We start from the raw sequence: 16,982 nt of genomic DNA, 5'->3' as shown, positions 1-16,982 counted from the left end.
TCCTCTTTTCGCTGCGCACATCGGATTACCCGCCCACCCTCCCTTTACTTAGGGTTTGTTCACACTGACCTTGCTATGCCTGTCATGGGGTCGTCTGCTTTTGGGGCAGGGGCCTGGTAGGAATTTTGTCCATTTGGCGGATTGGCTGGTGCCATTTGGTTTTTGCCTACTGCATAGCAAATCGTCACGACTTGTAAGGTTGCGGTTAAAGGTAAAGGGTAAAGGGACCCCCGACCATTAGGTCCAGTCGTGACCGACTCTGGGGTTGCGGCGCTCATCTCGCTTTATTGGCCAAGGGAGCCAGCGTACAGCTTCTGGGTCATGTGGCCAGCATGACTAAGCCGCTTCTGGCGAATCAAAGCAGCACACAGAAATGCCGTTTACCTTCCCGCCGGAGCGGTACCTACTTATCTACTTGCACTTTGAGGTGCTTTCGAACTGCTAGGTGGGCAGGAACAGGGACCGAGCAACAGGAGCTCACTCCGTCACGGGGATTTGAACTGCCAACCTTCTGACTGGCAAGTCCTAGCCTCTATGGTTTAACCCACAGCGCCACCCACGTCCCACCAAGGTTGCAGTTAGGCATTGGTTAATTTTTGGTTGGTGGAGGGGATGTGGTTGGCTGTGCCTGCCCATCCAATGCTGCTGCTGCAAGGATATTCCGTTAAAGGAATTCAGGGGCTCACCATGCTTTTGTCCGAACCCCTGGCAAGGGGCTAGGGCACGCAAGAGCCCCTGGGAGCATTTGGGGAGAAGGGAGAGCCTGGCGCCCAGCTGTATTCTCTCCCCAAAAATGTTTACCCTTACTGACTTCCGCAGGGGTACGGTTGTCAGTTCTGTTCCTACCTCCAAGTAGGAACAGATAGTCGCTAACCAATGCCTAAGCAACCACTCACATACTGTAATTCAATAAAGTTGTGGCCAAAATTATGCCAAAAATCAAAACAAAAATGATGTGTGAACCGTGTTTTTATTCAGGGGTTTCTTGGGGGGTCCTTGACACACAAGCCGAGGTTTTGCCTAGTGATGTCCTTATTTTTATCTGCTAAATGTCAGAATTGGAGCTATAAACCCATCTATAAAAGTGTGAAGACTGACGAAAAGAGTGTGCCACGCTGCACATGGGAGGGAGGGGGGACACAGTAAGGAATGTTTGCACATAAGAAGAGGAAGGGCAGGTGATGAAGGCTATCACAGCCTCTCCAGCATATGTAAGCTTGATAAATGACTCTGGTTTCTCATAGTCCACAATTGCCTCAATTTTTATCCAAGCTTCGATGTTTCAACTACACATCACATGCAAGAGTGTGTAAGGAAAGCCCAGTGACCCATTTACTTCCTTGCTGCAAAGCGGCGTTGGGAAGGGACAATTTGGAGAGGGAAAGCAAGGGGCAGGGCGATCGCTTAACTCTTCCAGCCCACCACTTCTTTTTTCATAACTAGCAAACTACTCGAATCATAACATGCAAATTATACTGACCTAATTTGGGGAGCTGAAATAGCCAGCTCATTCACAGGCTGCCACTGCTTATGCTCTGAAAGCATCCTCCGAGTTCCACATTTCTTTCGGTTTCATTGGGAACGGTGGTGGGTCCTTCTACCGTCGCACAGATGGAGTTTGGGCTTCATTTCAGACCTGCCCATTGGCTTTAGTCTAGACCATGCAACCTAAGGCCCAGGGGCCGGATGCGGCCCAATCGCCTTCTAAATCCGGCCCGCGGACAGTCCGGGAATCAGCATGTTTTTACAAAAATAAAATGTGTGCTTTTATTTAAAATGCATCTCTGGGTTATTTGTGGGGCATAGGAATTCGTTCGTTGTTTTTTCCCCAAAATATAGTCCAGCTCCCCACAAGGTCTGAGGGACAGTGGACTGGCCCCCCGCTGAAAAAGTTTGCTGACCCCTGGTCTAGACTCACAGCCGTACAGTGGTACCTCTGGTTATGTACTTAATTCGTTCTGGAGGTCTGTTCTTAACCTGAAACTGTTCTTAACCTGAAGCACCACTGTTAAGTTGTGGGTGAACATATCAGACAACACAGCGATTCTTCAAACAGCTCTTGTTTATTCACAGGCCAGAACAGAACTGGACTGAAGGGTTCAGCCAGCCTGCTTATATAGTGCTCTACTAGAACGCAACAGTAACCACTTTCTGTAACTATCCAATCACTGAACGTCACTTTCAATCCCTTATTTGCATATGTGGACCTGAGTGAAAACTATCTATAGTTCCCCCTGCTGGCCCAGGGTGAGAACTTCAGTACATAACAACCACTTTAGCTAATGGGGCCTCCCGTTGCCGCTGTGCGATTTCTGTTCTCATCCTGAAGCAAAGTTCTTAACCCGAGGTACTATTTCTGTGTTAGTGGAGTCTGTAACCTGAAGTGTATGTAACCTGAAGCGTATGTAACCTGAGGTACCACTGTATTTTGATTTCAGCTGCTGTGCCCCATGAAACCTCACCATTGCCTGTGTCCTGGAGACACTTAGGAAAGTATGTTATATAGTCCACTATCCCCTGGGGATCACCAGGTTGTAGGAACCTCAGTGTTAGAGCAGAACAAGGAGAGTTTCACGGCCAGATAGATTTATTGCTATTTTGCTAGAGAAAAAGAAGCCCCTGGAATTCATTCATGCCTCTGCCTTGTTGCACACCATCCCAATCTCTGAGCGGTGCAAGATCCCAGGGCACTTGGGTTTCTTCCGAATGAGGGACAGTGGAGACTGTGACGTCTTTAGGATACGTATACGATTTATTTGCCCATAACAACAACCTGAGTCTGTTATGGAGCGGCTCACAGTAGTAACACCCCAAGAAGGTCCCCCAATATAGTCTGGCCCCCCACAAGCTCTGAGGGACAGTGGACTGGCCACCTGCTGAAAAGGTTTGCTGACCCCTCTAGCTGCTAAGGAAGGTCACGTTCAAACAGGAGGAGAAAAGGCCTTAAAGGAAAACACTAAACAAGTCGTCATCATGCAAAAACACCTAGGGCAGAATCCAACACTGCCTGAGAGAGAAAGGTGAAGTCCTGTTCCACAAGCAGAAGCACGTTCAACAACAGCACTGGATACAACCTACCCAGTTTTAGGACTGGCAACTCCTATGTACTGGTCCTGTTCTTGCGCCTTGAATGGAAACCTGACATGAACAGATTCAGCAAGCGTAGCTTTTCCCACCGTTTTAGGCATAGAAAAGCTTCACCTGTTGAATCTCCGCGCGTTCCGGTCTGCTGATAAGAGTACAAGAACAGTGCAAAGACACGACAGAGTCGATGGGACTTATTTCCCAGGGTTGACGGCAGCAAGTTTTTGAGGCCGAGGGAAGAGCTCGATGAAATCTTGAAGCGTTGAGCTGAACAACAAGGGAGCGTGGCCCTTTGTCAATCGCAATGCATATCCCAGAGTAACATTGGGAGCAAGCAGCCTTGCAAAATGTTTTATTTGTATTTAAGCAAATAGCAGAATGCTTCGTCCAGCACTTCTGTGCCTCTAACAAACATGCCCACATGTGTAAAAAGAATTAGGGCACAATGGCTATAGCTCCCACCAGCTGAGGGTCAAACTTGGAGGAAGGTGATGAAAAGAGGAGGGACAGGGCAGGAGGTATAGCTCAACATACTACCTGCCTCCATGCCAATATGAATGAATTAATCTTTTTTAATGTTTTAATGTTTTGATGTTGTATTTTAATCTTTTTTTTTTAAGCTGTATTTCAATCAACTTGTTTTATTGGTTGTTAGCTGCTCTGAGCCTGGTCTTGGCTGGGGAGGGCGGGGTATAAATATTATTATTATTATTATTATTATTATTATTACAGCCAAACAGCCAGCAGCTATCTTTAGTAGAAATATGATAAGGATTTAAGATTTAAGGATTTATGATTTAAGGATTTTAGATTTAAGTATAGATAAATTTTAAGATTTTGATGGTAAGATAAGGTTAAAATAAATTAAGATAATTTAACGATAGTAAACAGCGAAAGATGGAAAGGATTTGCTGATTTAATTATTAACTGGAATACAAAAATGGGAGGTGGGAGGAGGTCGAGGAAATAAGTCATTGAAAGATAAAGATATGAAAAATGGATGTGTTTTTAAATGTTTTTGCTTTTTCTTGTTGTTTGGAGGTATTGTTTTTTCTTTTTGCTTTTCTTTTGATGTACTATCTCTTAATTTTTTACTATATATATATATATATATATATATGCTTTCGTAGATTTTCACGGGTACAGGAATGCAGGTTTTGGTGTCCTCGGGTGTCTTCCCGTGTAAAAGTTGGGGTGTCTAGGCGACGTTTCGACGAGGTCTCACTCGTCATCTTCAGGCTGGTGCTTTCGGCTTCTTGTTACTGGAACAGAGCAGGATCTCAGTGTTTGAGTTCCTATAAATACTGTTGAGGAGGTGTGGTGTATAGCCTCCAATGTTCTGGGCAGAGAGGAGGTCAGAAACGAACTACACAAGAAAAGATACCTACTAAACCAAACCAACAAAGATCTACTCACTCTTCACCTCAAACTCTGTAACAAAATCCACCCTGCACTCTGGGACAAATGCAAACAACTAGCCGTCTGGAGAGCTGAAACGGAGACCTCACACAAGACAGACACACACACCAACAAACTCCACAAACTAGAGAAACGCCAGAAGCCCAGCCACCCTCCACAACAACCCATGAAACAAACAGTACATAACATATCAGACAGGATCCTCACCTCAACTGAAACCAAAGTACTCTCCAAAGGTTTCAACTTTGCAGTCGCCCCGAGACGCATCCCCACGGAAAACATCATATGCGGAGTCGAAGCTAGCCTAACCAAAATCAATCCAGATGAAGCCAATAAAATCAGACTTGAAGTCACCAACATCCTCTGCTCCAGCAAACCACCCAGAAGCAATTTACACAAAGAAGAACAGAAAGCACTCACCAACCTGAGGAAAGACAACAACATAATCATTCTCCCAGCAGACAAAGGTAATGCCACTGTTGTGATGAACACATCGGACTACCAAGCAAAACTATCAAATCTACTCCAAGACCCTACCTACCAACCTATAAAAACAGATCCCACCACCTATCTGGAAAAAACCACCAAATCCAAAATAAAAGCCTCTCCTATCAGTGAAGAAATCCAGCTAAGAATCATCCCCAGAGAAAAATCATCCAGATGCCCCAAACTCTACGGCCTCCCCAAGATACACAAAGAAGGAACACCACTCAGACCAATAGTCAGCTCCATAGGCTCACCTCTACAAAATCTCGCTAAATTTCTCGCCAAGCAACTTCAGCCCTATGCAGAATCCATCTCTTCACACGTTCCAAACTCCTTCCAGTTCATAGAAACAATAAAGAAGCAAAACCTACAACCCAATGACCTACTTGTGAGCTTCGATGTTGTATCTCTCTTCACACAAGTGCCCATTAATGAAGCCTTGACAGCCATTCAAAACAAATACAATCCCCCCGAATACATCTTGGACCTGACCAACCACTGCCTAACCAACACGTACTTCATCCACAATGGACAAAGATACAAACAGATAGAAGGAGCACCTATGGGATCACCCCTCTCACCGGTCATCGCTAACCTGTACATGGAACACTTTGAAACCAATGCTTTAGACAAGTCAGAACACAAACCCAAACTTTGGCTCAGATATGTTGACGACACCTTTGTAATTTGGCCACACGGGAAGGAAAAACTGGATAGCTTCCTCACACATCTCAACAGCCTACACCCCAAAATACAATTCACTATGGAAATAGAAGCCAACAACCAACTTCCCTTCCTTGACGTCCTAATCTACAAAAAACCTGATGGCTCCCTAGGACACACTATCTACCGGAAAAAAACACACACCAACCGCTACTTACATGCACAATCACACCACCACCCTGCACAAATAAACTCCGTAGCCAAGACTCTCATCTCCAGAACCAAACGCCTGGCTGACGAAGACCACTTGACAACTGAGTTACAGAATCTCTCAAATGTGTTAATTGCCAATGGATACCAGCAAAACAGGGTTACGAAGCTAATCCAAAAAGAAACACCCCCCAAAAACCAAGACACAGAAGAAAACAATGGCATAGCCCTCCTTCCTTATATCAAGGGCACTACAGATAAAATTAGCAAAATCCTCCATAAACACAATATCAAAACAGCCTTTTGCACCAACCAAAAAATAGCCAATATCCTCAGAAACCCCAAGGATAAAATTCAGTTGGAAAACCAAGGGGTCTATGAAATACCCTGCAAAGTCTGCCCAGCCACGTACATTGGACAAACAAACAGACGAATAAATGCACGGATCGCAGAACACAAGAATGCCGTCAAAAAAGAAGAAAAAACTTCCTCTCTTTTCCAACACATGAAAGAAACAGGACACGAAATTAATTTTGCAGATTCCAAATTGCTCTTTAACATGGAACATCACCACAAGAGAATAATCATGGAAGCCATCGAGATAGAGAAACACCCTCACAACATGAACAAGCGTGACGACACATCCCGCTTGCCAGACATCTGGAAATTAGCCCTCCCCACAAAATCTGACACCAGATCCAGAGGCACACAGAACGCCATCACCAATCAACCACACCAGACCCAAACCCAGACCCTCTCCACAGATAAATTACAGACACCATCCAGTAGCCAAACCAGGGTGGCACCTCCGGATGCTGCACCCCCCTGCAATCCCTACACAGATCTGGCTGGCACAGGCCACAAAACCACAGCTCGCCCCTATACACGAAGCCAAGCCAGAGCACAACCAAGTGCAGTACAGCCATCTTCTCAGAAAAACTCTTCACAAAGTTCAAGAGTTCAAGACACGAAGGCTTTAGCAACTAATCCACACCTAATGACCCACCTAAGTGGGATTCAGGAAATCACTCAAGAAATCACTCAAGATATCCCTCAAGTAATTAAGGAACAAAAGAAGAAAAGGCACACTAGCCTGGGAACCTCCTCTCTGCCCAGAACATTGGAGGCTATACACCACACCTCCTCAACAGTATTTATAGGAACTCAAACACTGAGATCCTGCTCTGTTCCAGTAACAAGAAGCCGAAAGCACCAGCCTGAAGATGACGAGTGAGACCTCGTCGAAACGTCGCCTAGACACCCCAACTTTTACACGGGAAGACACCCGAGGACACCAAAACCTGCATATATATATATATATATATATACACACTGTCTTTTTCTTTTTTTCTGTAACTATAAAACTTTTAATAAATATCATTTAAAACAAACAAACAAACAAAAACACAGCCAGCAGCTATCTGAAACTACCAGACATTTATTTCCAAAACTCCCAGTCACCAGAATATTTGAGTGTCAAATGACCCATATTTTAATTTCATTTCTGAAGACATAGTGGCAGGTCGGTTTCACCCAGCCAGAACCAAACATCGCAAACAGGGCACCCATGCATTTCAAAACTGAACGAGAAGCAGGAATTTAGCAAAGGAAGCTTCCTCGTGTCACTGTATTTACATTCCAAGAGGAGTTTTACATGCAGAATTTCCTGTAACTGCTAACATTACAGGAAATCCCGACAAGGAGAAAATGTTGGCAACTCTATTAGACCAATATTATCCATCACGGGATACACAAATATGTTTTTTGAGTGGTGTGGGGGCACAGAATTACTACTGAACAGTTGCTGGTCCTATATTATTCTACCTCTTTTACCTTTTAGCCACCCCGTGATCAGATTAATCCCCCCCCCCCATTATCACCCTACAGCCAATAATATGGGTAAACTTCAGGATAGAAGACGTCTGCTGAAATCTCTTGCCTGACTCTGCCAGCACCTGTAGTACTGATTCCAATAACTGCCTTCTCTGTGCCTCGCACAATATCCCCAACTCTTGTTAACTGAGAACAGCCATTTAATGAGTATCTTACAGTGTTTTCCCCCCTGGAGGTACTCAATGGTAATAATAATAATAATAATTTATTACTTACAGTATACCCCGCCCATCTGACCGGGCCTCCCCAGCCACTCTGGGAGGCTTCCAACAGGATATTAAAAACACAATAAAACATCAAACATTAAAAACTTCCCTAAACAAGGCTGCCTTCAGATGTCTTCTTAAAGTCAGATACAGCAGAGGCTTGGGTTGTGAACGTGATCCGTGCAGGAGGCACGTTCGCAACCCGCAGCGCCTCGCCTGCACACGCGCGGATCACGATTCAGTGCTTCTGCGCATGCGCAAAGTGCGATTTAGCGCTTCTGCGCATGTGCGAGTGTCGAAACCCAGAAGTAACTTGTTCCGGTACTTCCAGGTTCAGCGTGGTGCGCAACCCAAAAACACACAACTGGAAGCGTCTGCAACCCGAGGTGTGACTGTACTTGTTCATTTCCTTGACTTCTGGTGGGAGCATGTTCCACAGGCCGGGTGCCACTACCGAGAAGGCCCTCTGCTTGGTATGCAGTACCAGCACAGTTTTTTCTGGAAGGAAAACACTGAGTATCTAACATTTTATGAAGCACATGCTCCTTCAAACAGCCATCTGAGGCAGGTCATTAGCATTCTCAATGGAGACATCATCAGGGCCCCAGGACAGGATGGAGATGAGCTAAAAGTCATCTTACTAAGCTGCTTAAGGATCCCTTGAACGGCACTCCTGCCACTGCTCCAGGCCTCCCTGCCCTCTGGTCCCCATAAAACCCAAATGTAAATGCAATGAGCGGTATGTGACATCACTGTGCTTTGTCACCTCATTTGTTGACTGGGGGAAACACACAGCACAATGATGCCTTGCCATGCATTGGGCTGTACTCAAGGCAGCGCTAAGTAACATGCTCTGTCGGTGAAAGGATTTCAATTTGTGCAGTCAAACTCTCCCCCTTTTCCCTCTCCCTGCACACCACCTAAATCTGTTCTGGGGTTTCCCACAACCCTCCAGAGCATATTTTGGGACTGCACAGGGATGTGAGAGGTAGGAAAGTTCTGTTGCTCATGCAGGAATCCTCGCACGGACAGAACGAATTGGATACAACCCTATGCACGACAGAACATGTTAGCTGGATATCGCCTAGTAAGTTTGATCGCATTTTAAGAGGAAAGAGAGGCAGAGACCATGGCGGAGATGGCTTGGACTACTGCAATGCGCTCTACGTGGGGCTACCTTTGAAGGTGACCCGGAAACTACAACTAATCCAGAACATGGCAGCTAGACTGGTGACTGGGAGCAGCCGCCAAGACCATATAACACCGGTCTTGAAAGACCTACATTGGCTCCCAGTACGTTTCTGAGCACAATTCAAAGTGTTGGTGCTGACCTTTAAAGCCCTAAATGGCCTCAGCCCAGTATATCTGAAGGAGCATCTCCACCCCCATTGTTCTGCCCAGACACTGAGGTCCAGCGCCGAGGGCCTTCTGGCAGTTCCCTTGCTGCAAGAAGCCAAGTTACAGGGAACCAGGCAGAGGGCCTTATGAGTAGTGGTGCCCGCCCTGTGGAACACCCTCCCACCAGATGTCAAAGAGAAAAACAACTACCAGACTTTTAGAAGACATCTGAAGGCAGCCCTGTTTAAAGAAGCTTTTAATGTTTGGTGTGTTACAGTATTTTAATATTTTTTTGGAAGCCGCCCAGTGTGGCTGTGGAAGCCCAGCCAGATGATCGGGGTATAAATAATAAATGATGATGATGATGATGCAAGCCCACATCTCTCCTATTGTCTGAGTAAGCCCATAGAAAGAAGACTGGGCAGGACTTGGATGCTCTCAGTCCAAAAATACTTTGGCGCTCTCTGTCTCTCTCTCCATATTATATTTAGTGCTCCACTCCACTATGTACTTCCTGTGGCAAGTAGGTCACATACAAATATAGCACCTTTACTTACCTCACTAAATCTAAATGCAACAGATCCATGGTATGCTCTCTTACTTTGCCCAAAGCCTCAGGTCTAGTCCTCAATAAGGGGATAAATGTGTCCTTCGGCCAGCCAGGCTGCAGGTTTGGCGCTCGCAAGATTACGGGCTGCTCCATTTAACAATAACAGCAACTCTGTACATAGAAAACTAGGCTCTTTGCCCTTCTCTTGCCACATGCTAGTTTTCTTTGCGAAGATAAGTTTTTGAGGGCTCCCGTGTACAATCTGAGGCGGTACACTGGTTCACTATGTCCATGAGACGATTGTGGTTCTTGCGGGTGCCCGCCCCCCCAGTCTGAATTTGTTTAGCATGAAAGAACCTAAGAGATGTCACCTGTTTCTGACAAAATCGCTGTAAGATGCTGCACCATCAATCTATCACACTGACTATTTGCATAACAAACTCACCATATACAAGCCAAAAGCTCTTGTCAAACTTTAAAGAAACCCCACAGAAACACCCCCACCCTCTAGGAAGGCATTGCCTTCCCAGTTAGAAAGCAGCTTCTGATTTAACAATGCATCAATTTAATTCTCTTCTCTTCTGCTCCTCCCCCCCCCCCCCCCGCCACTTCTGCATTTTTTTCCCTGAGCCTAGGTTGTTCAATTGCTATTTGCATCAAAAACCAGAAATCCGAAACCATTCGTGAAATACTTACTCCCAAAGCCTGTGGGAAACTTAATGAAGTGTGGATAATTCCCGTACATGTTTAATCTTCAGTTCATCTCTTCATTGCAATGGCAAAGGGCTCCTCCAAGATCCTTAAAGTGTTCTGTTTTGCTTAGCAAACCTGAAACTCTCTCCGGCGATTCCAGGCAAGCTGCCTCCTCAAGTGGAGGAGAAATCGTGAAGAGAAGCTCTGCGTACCCTGAAGACAGTGGCTGGAAGAATCAGGCAGTTTTCAGCTGCTGTTCCTTTTCCATTCTGTTATGGGCAGGGCTTCTCTCTGTGTGTGTGTGTTCTCTGCAAACTTGCAGTGTGTTATATTGGTAGCTTAATCCATCAGCGACAAGACCAATCAATGCATCACAGCACTGGTATAGGTCACAAATCAAAAGCTGGGGGAATTAAATGGGGAAGGGGAGGGTGAGGGTATTATTTGAAGTATGTACTAATAAAAAAAAAATCAATGCTGTGTGGAGTAATTAATTGAGGGGGCGACATATGGCTACACTTACAGGCAGCTGTTTCTGTGTTGATGTCAGAGAACAACTGTCATACAAAATTGGCAATATTTATCAGTTATGATTAAACCAAACTTTTCTTGATGTAATGCATTGTGTGAGTTCCACCTATGGCTGCTGCCTTTATTTTGGCATGTTTTCCTATGTCCTTAACACATGCCTGAAAGTCACAAATTGAACAAGCGAAGTCTCTCCTGTGCCATCTCCATTTTTGGGGAAAGGCAGACCTGTTGGAGGTGTTAATATACTGTTCAGGTGTTAAAAGTGCAGGAATCCTGTCCATATATATAAAAAAGTGGGGATTAAAGTGCTTCTGTGCATTTACATTAAAAAGTGTTACACGGAAGTCTAAAATTTGGTAGAATGCAAACAAGGAAAATGGATTTTATTAGCCAGTTGTTCATGTATTTATGTTACTATTCTGAATTGGGCAAAATGGAAACGCAGCTCATTTTCATCTAAAGAAAGAGTACGATAAAGATCAAGGGACCCCTGACCATTAGGTCCAGTCGTGACCGACTCTGGGGTTGTGGTGCTTATCTCGCTTTACTGGCCAAGGGAGCCGGCGTTTGTCCACAGACAGCTTCCGGGTCATGTGGCCAGCATCACTAAGCTGCGCACGGAAACGCCGTTTACCTTCCTGCCGGAGTGGTACCTATTTATCTACTTGCCCTTTGGCGTGCTTTCGAACTGCTAGGCTGGCAGGAGCAGGGACCGAGCAACGGGAGCTCACCCCGTCGCAGGGATTCAAATAGCCAACCTTCTGATCGGTAAGCCCTAAGCCCTGAGGTTTTGATTGATGGGGGCTGTGTGGAGAGGGTAACAACGTTCAGATTTTGGGGCATTGAATTACAAGAGGATCTGTCCTGGAGTGTCAACACAAGGGGGCTTATGAAGAAGGCGCAGCAGAGACTGTATTTTTTTAGAATACTAAGGAAAAACCATCTTCCGCAGAAGCTGCTGCTTGCCTTCTATCACTGTGCCATTGAGAGTGTGCTCACTTATGGCTTATGTGTGTGGTACGGAAGCTGTACTACCCAGGACAGGATGGGGTTGTGCAGGGTTGTTAAGGCAGCAGAGAGCATTGTTGGCTGCCCACTCTCCACCATAGAGCAGATTTATGCCACAAGGTGCCATAGGAAGGCACTGGACATAGTAAAAGATCCATCGCATCCTGGTCACTGTCTCTTCGAGCTCTTGCCGTCGGGACAGAGATACAGGACGATGAAGACAAGAACGAGCCGTCTTAAGAACAGCTTCTTCTCCAGAGCGATCTCGGCCCTGAATGGGAAGCCCAGACTTTGAAAGTCATCTAATCTCCCTTGCTGTATTATACTGTATTGTTTAATTAGTGTTTTTATGGAGCAGTCAAGTAATTTTGTTGTCCCCGAAGGGGGCAATGACAATAAAGATATTATTATTATTATTATTATTATTATTATTATTATTATTAACCCACAGCGCCACCCACGTCCCTGCAAAGAGTACAATATTAGCTGCTAATGTTTAGAAATCAGTAAGCCTGCTGGCTGATGTATTGTAAATATTTGTAGTATTAAATATTTGTAGTATTAATGAGCTATGCTTGAAGCGATTAAAAAACTTTTGCAAGTTACCTTCCACCATGTGGCAGAGATGTCACTAACATCAAAGTTCTCAACCAGGAGTTCTCTACCTATGCTTCTCAGGCACCAGGGCAGAATGTGATGGTTGGTCTTTGATTATCTGGCTCATCCTTAAGGGCAGGCAAAGCCCATTCTGGGGGCCTAATCTGGCCAGCTGGTCGGTTTAATCTGGCCCCTGTGGCAGTTTATTTCTTGGGGTAAAATCCTAAAAAAAACTTCAACCCTTAAAAAAGCTCAACAACTTTGGTCAGCCCTCACAGCCCTTCACTTCATCAAATCTGGCCCTCTTTGAAAAAAAGTTTGAACACCACTGCTCATGGGTAGGCAAACTAAGGCTCTGGGGGCGGATCCGGCCCAATCACCTTCTAAATTAGGCCCATCGACGGTCCAGGAATCAGCGTGCTTCTACATGTGTCCTTTTATTTAAAATGCATCTCTGGGTTATTTGTGGGGCCTGCCTGGTATTTTGACATGAGTAGAATGTGTGCTTCTATTTAAAATGCATCTCTGAGTTATCTGTGGGGCATAGGAATTTGTTCATTTTATTTTTTCAAAATATAGTCTGGCCCACCACATGGTCTGACAGACAGTGGACTGGCCCCCTGCTGAAAAAGTTTGCTGACCCCTGCTCTAGGGCTACGTTTTTGCCCCATGGGAGGCAGGAGAGGACCAGGGGGGGGATAAGGAACTGATGAAATAATGGGTCAAGAAATGTAGGTGCCATACCCTAACCTGTTGCTTCAAAAGCATAACACAGGGATCATTTGTCACGCCAAACTTGTCCTCCAACACCTAAAGGTTACAACAGCAAACAAATATCACTTCAACAAATGATGTCATCTCTCATGCTGTGAAAAAAAGGACTTGCCCAGTTATCCTGCAGGACAAGAGAAACCACCAGCACTCTGGTCCCTCCTCTTCTGAGTCAGTTGACCTGATTGCTGGTGAAGACCAGGGTGATCACATGCTTATTCCTTGCAAATGTCCCAGGTGAAAGGACAGAACATAACCTCTGTGACTCCTGGCTAGCTCACCCATTGGCTCCTTCCCTTATCTTCCTCCTATTAACAATGCTATTGTCTGGTTGGTTGACATCCATCTGTTTTGGGAGACCACGGAAGAGTAACGCCTTCAGGGGTGAAGTCAAATAGTTGGAGAGTTACAAGTGTACAGAACAAGTTAATAGCAAGTTTACAGAAATAACTTTCAAATGGTTATATATCAAGCAATATATTCTGGCTAACATCTAGGCAATTTAGGGACACGGGTGGCGCTGTGGGTTAGACCACTGAGCCTAGGGCTTGCCGATCAGAAGGTCTGCGGTTCAAATCCCCACGACGGGGTGAGTTCCCGTTGCTCGGTCCCTGCTCCTGCCAACCTAGCAGTTCGAAAGCACGTCAAAGTGCAAGTAGATAAATAGGTACCACTCCGGCAGGAAGTTAAACGGCATTTCTGTGCGCTGCTCTGGTTCGCCAGAAGTGGCTTAGTCATGCTGGCCACATGACCCGGAAGCTGTACGCCAGCTCCCTTGGCCAGTAAAGCGAGATGAGCGCTGCAACCTCAAAGTCGGCCATGACTGGACCTAATGGTCAGGGGTCCCTTTACCTTTACCTTTACTTCATCTCAAGCCCTCCCACAATAAACCCTATTGAGATAAAACCTTTTTTTAAAAAAAAAAAAACCTAAACATGTCACAAAGACAAATTATTATTAATGATACACTATAAGATAAAATAAATAATGACATTTAGAAATGTCTAAAAAAAAGGAGGAAAGGCACTTTTTTACCAAAATAAGCAAGAAATTGTCTAATAATCCAAAAACATACTTCTAATTTCAGCTGTAGTAATTTCAACTGTATGCATTTCTGAGTCCTCCAATAAACTCTGTGAATAATTTCAAACTATATTCATTGCAGTCTTATATCAAGACTTTCATCAACAGCAGTAATATTTGCCTCCATTGATTAGGATGAATGACCTTATTAAAGTCCTCATTCCAAACCTCTATATTCTTCCCTAGAGGTTTCATGCTACCACCAATCAGAAATTTATAATAATTGAAAGTGGGAGAAGTTGCTTCGAAATGCCCTGCAACAATAGACGCTGATGGAGTCTCCAGAACTGTGCAGTCCACATTTTGTTATCAGCAGGTCCCTACTGCCACCAGGCCAAGTTCAAAGTTCTTGGATTGATGTACTAGTCCCTTGACAACTTTGGTGTAGGATACCAAAGGACTGCACATTGTTACAGTTGCTGCAGGTGGAGTCCCATATCTAGACCTTGTGCAGAGTAGATGTGAATTTCCTCCCCACCATAAGAATGAGTTTCAAAGCTTTGCTGGAAACAGTCTTAAAACAGTTACAAACAAATGTTCCAAAATACAAAGTAACACATTGCTCTTAAACAAGCAACCAATGCAGTCCAGGCTTCTTTTTGGTCCTTAATACAGTTCAATATTGTTTTCTCTCTCTGGTACCAGACAGACATCCTAAGTAACTTGCTTCTTAAAGCACTGAGCTGAGCTCAATTGACTGACAAAGGAGCTGAGTTCTCAGGTTTCACCTTCCCGCTGTGAGAGATCCCTCAGGATTCTAGTGACAATGCAAACCTCTCTGCAAAGCATTTTTTAAAATACAGTGCATTCAAGCATAGCACTTTATGCATATTAAACTTACATCTTTGACTGATTTTATCTTTTCTATCTCTTTTGTAACCTCATTGTAAGCCACTTAGAAACTAAGTGTTGAATAAATTGTTGAAATAAGCAAATAATATAAGAAAAACTTGCGCGTAATGTAATTTTTCCTGATACGAGAAAGAAGCCCATCTGCCAAAAGTTAAAAGTTGCCAAGATAGTGCCTTTATCATTCATATCCTCCAAAGATTGTATCCCAAATCAAAGATATATGTTTCCAACTAAAGTCTGCATATACGCCATACATTTAAAGCACACCCACCCATACCCAAGAACCTGGAAAGGGTGCTGGGAACTGTAGCTCTGTGAAGGATAAACTACAGTTGCCAAGATTCTTTATGGGAGCGGATTGTGCTTTAAAAATAGGGTGCGTCTCACAATTTTCATAAAGGATCATAATTAGGAAAATACCTATATCCCATTCCTCCCTTTCAGCCTCAATTGTTGGAGCTAAGGGCTCTTTTTCTTTAAGATGATGGCAGGGGCAGGTAGTTCACAGGCTTTGCAAGTGAAAGGTTGCAGGTTCAAACCCTGTTAAAGTCTCTCATTTAAGGTAAAAGGTAAAGGACTCCTGGGCAGTTAAGTCCAGTCAAAGGTGACTATGGGGCGGCGACACGCATCTCACTTTCAGGTCAAGGGAGCCGGCGTTTGTCCACAGACAGCTTTCCGGGTCATGTGGCCAGCAGGACTAAACCACTTCTGGTGCAACAGAAACACCATGTCGGAAACCAGAGAGCATGGAAACACTGTTTACCTTCCCGCCAGAGTGGTACCTATTTATCTACTTGCACTGGTGTGTTTTTGAACTGCTAGGTTGTCAGGAGCTGGGATGGAGCAACGGGAGCAGGGCTGGATTTAGGTTTGATGAGGCCCTGAGCTACTGAAGGTAATGGGGCCCTTTATATGTCCAGCTGTCCTTTGTCAACAACAAATTGTCACTGTTTGTTGAGCAAACCAGTGATATTTTAGGGAGCAGGCTAGCAGGCGGGGCCCATTATTTACACCATAGGAGCCTACACAACACAAAACACTGTTGCTGTATGTAGGTTTTCTTTTATTTGTTTTTTATCTTATATTTTGGAAAAGTACATCCAGGATTTTTTACCTTTAATTTTTTTTGCAGGCCTCCAAGAGAGTGGGGCCCTAAGCTATAGCTTGTTTAGCTTATATGTAAATCTGGCACTGAATGGGAGCAAACCCCCTTTTGGGGATTCGAACCACTGACCTTCTGATCGGCAAGCCCAAGAGGCTCAGTGGTTTTATGCTCACCCAGTGAGCATAGCCAATGCTGAACTAGATGGACCAGTGAACATCAGTTTCCTATGGTCATTGTCTTCCCATTTACTTGTTTGTGTCAAAACAAATTCTTCATTATAATCTCATAAACCTGGCACAGCCATCCCATCTTCCTTGACTACCAGTTGTAAATTGGCATAAACTATGCTATATCTTGGGATGCGGGTGGTGCTGTGGGTTAAACCACAGAGCCTAGGACTTGCCGATCAGAAGGTCAGCAGTTCGAATCCCCCCGACAGAGTGACCGTTGCTCGGTCCCTGCTCCTGCCAACCTAGCAGTTCGAAAGCACATC

General features: G+C 44.8%; 1 protein-coding gene across 2 annotated transcripts in view; it reads right to left on the bottom strand.

The window, feature by feature from the left end:
- Nucleotides 1-16,982, bottom strand: part of RXRG (retinoid X receptor gamma) — a 74,974-nt gene that overhangs the window by 39,802 nt on the left and 18,190 nt on the right. The window contains exon 1 of one of the 2 annotated variants that reach the window (XM_083445346.1): nucleotides 10,546-10,821. The exons of the other annotated variant lie outside the window; for it this stretch is intronic. Within the exon in view, the coding sequence (XP_083301472.1) occupies nucleotides 10,546-10,594 (49 nt within the window). The 5' untranslated portion in view covers nucleotides 10,595-10,821. Of the gene's footprint in view, nucleotides 1-10,545; nucleotides 10,822-16,982 lie in introns of those variants that run through there. 2 annotated transcript variants of the gene reach the window in all.

Source organism: Podarcis tiliguerta (assembly GCF_965153285.1).
Source record: "Podarcis tiliguerta genome assembly, chromosome: 6".
Classification (NCBI taxonomy): Eukaryota; Metazoa; Chordata; class Lepidosauria; order Squamata; family Lacertidae; genus Podarcis; species Podarcis tiliguerta.
This window is presented reverse-complemented; position numbering and strand designations above follow the sequence as displayed.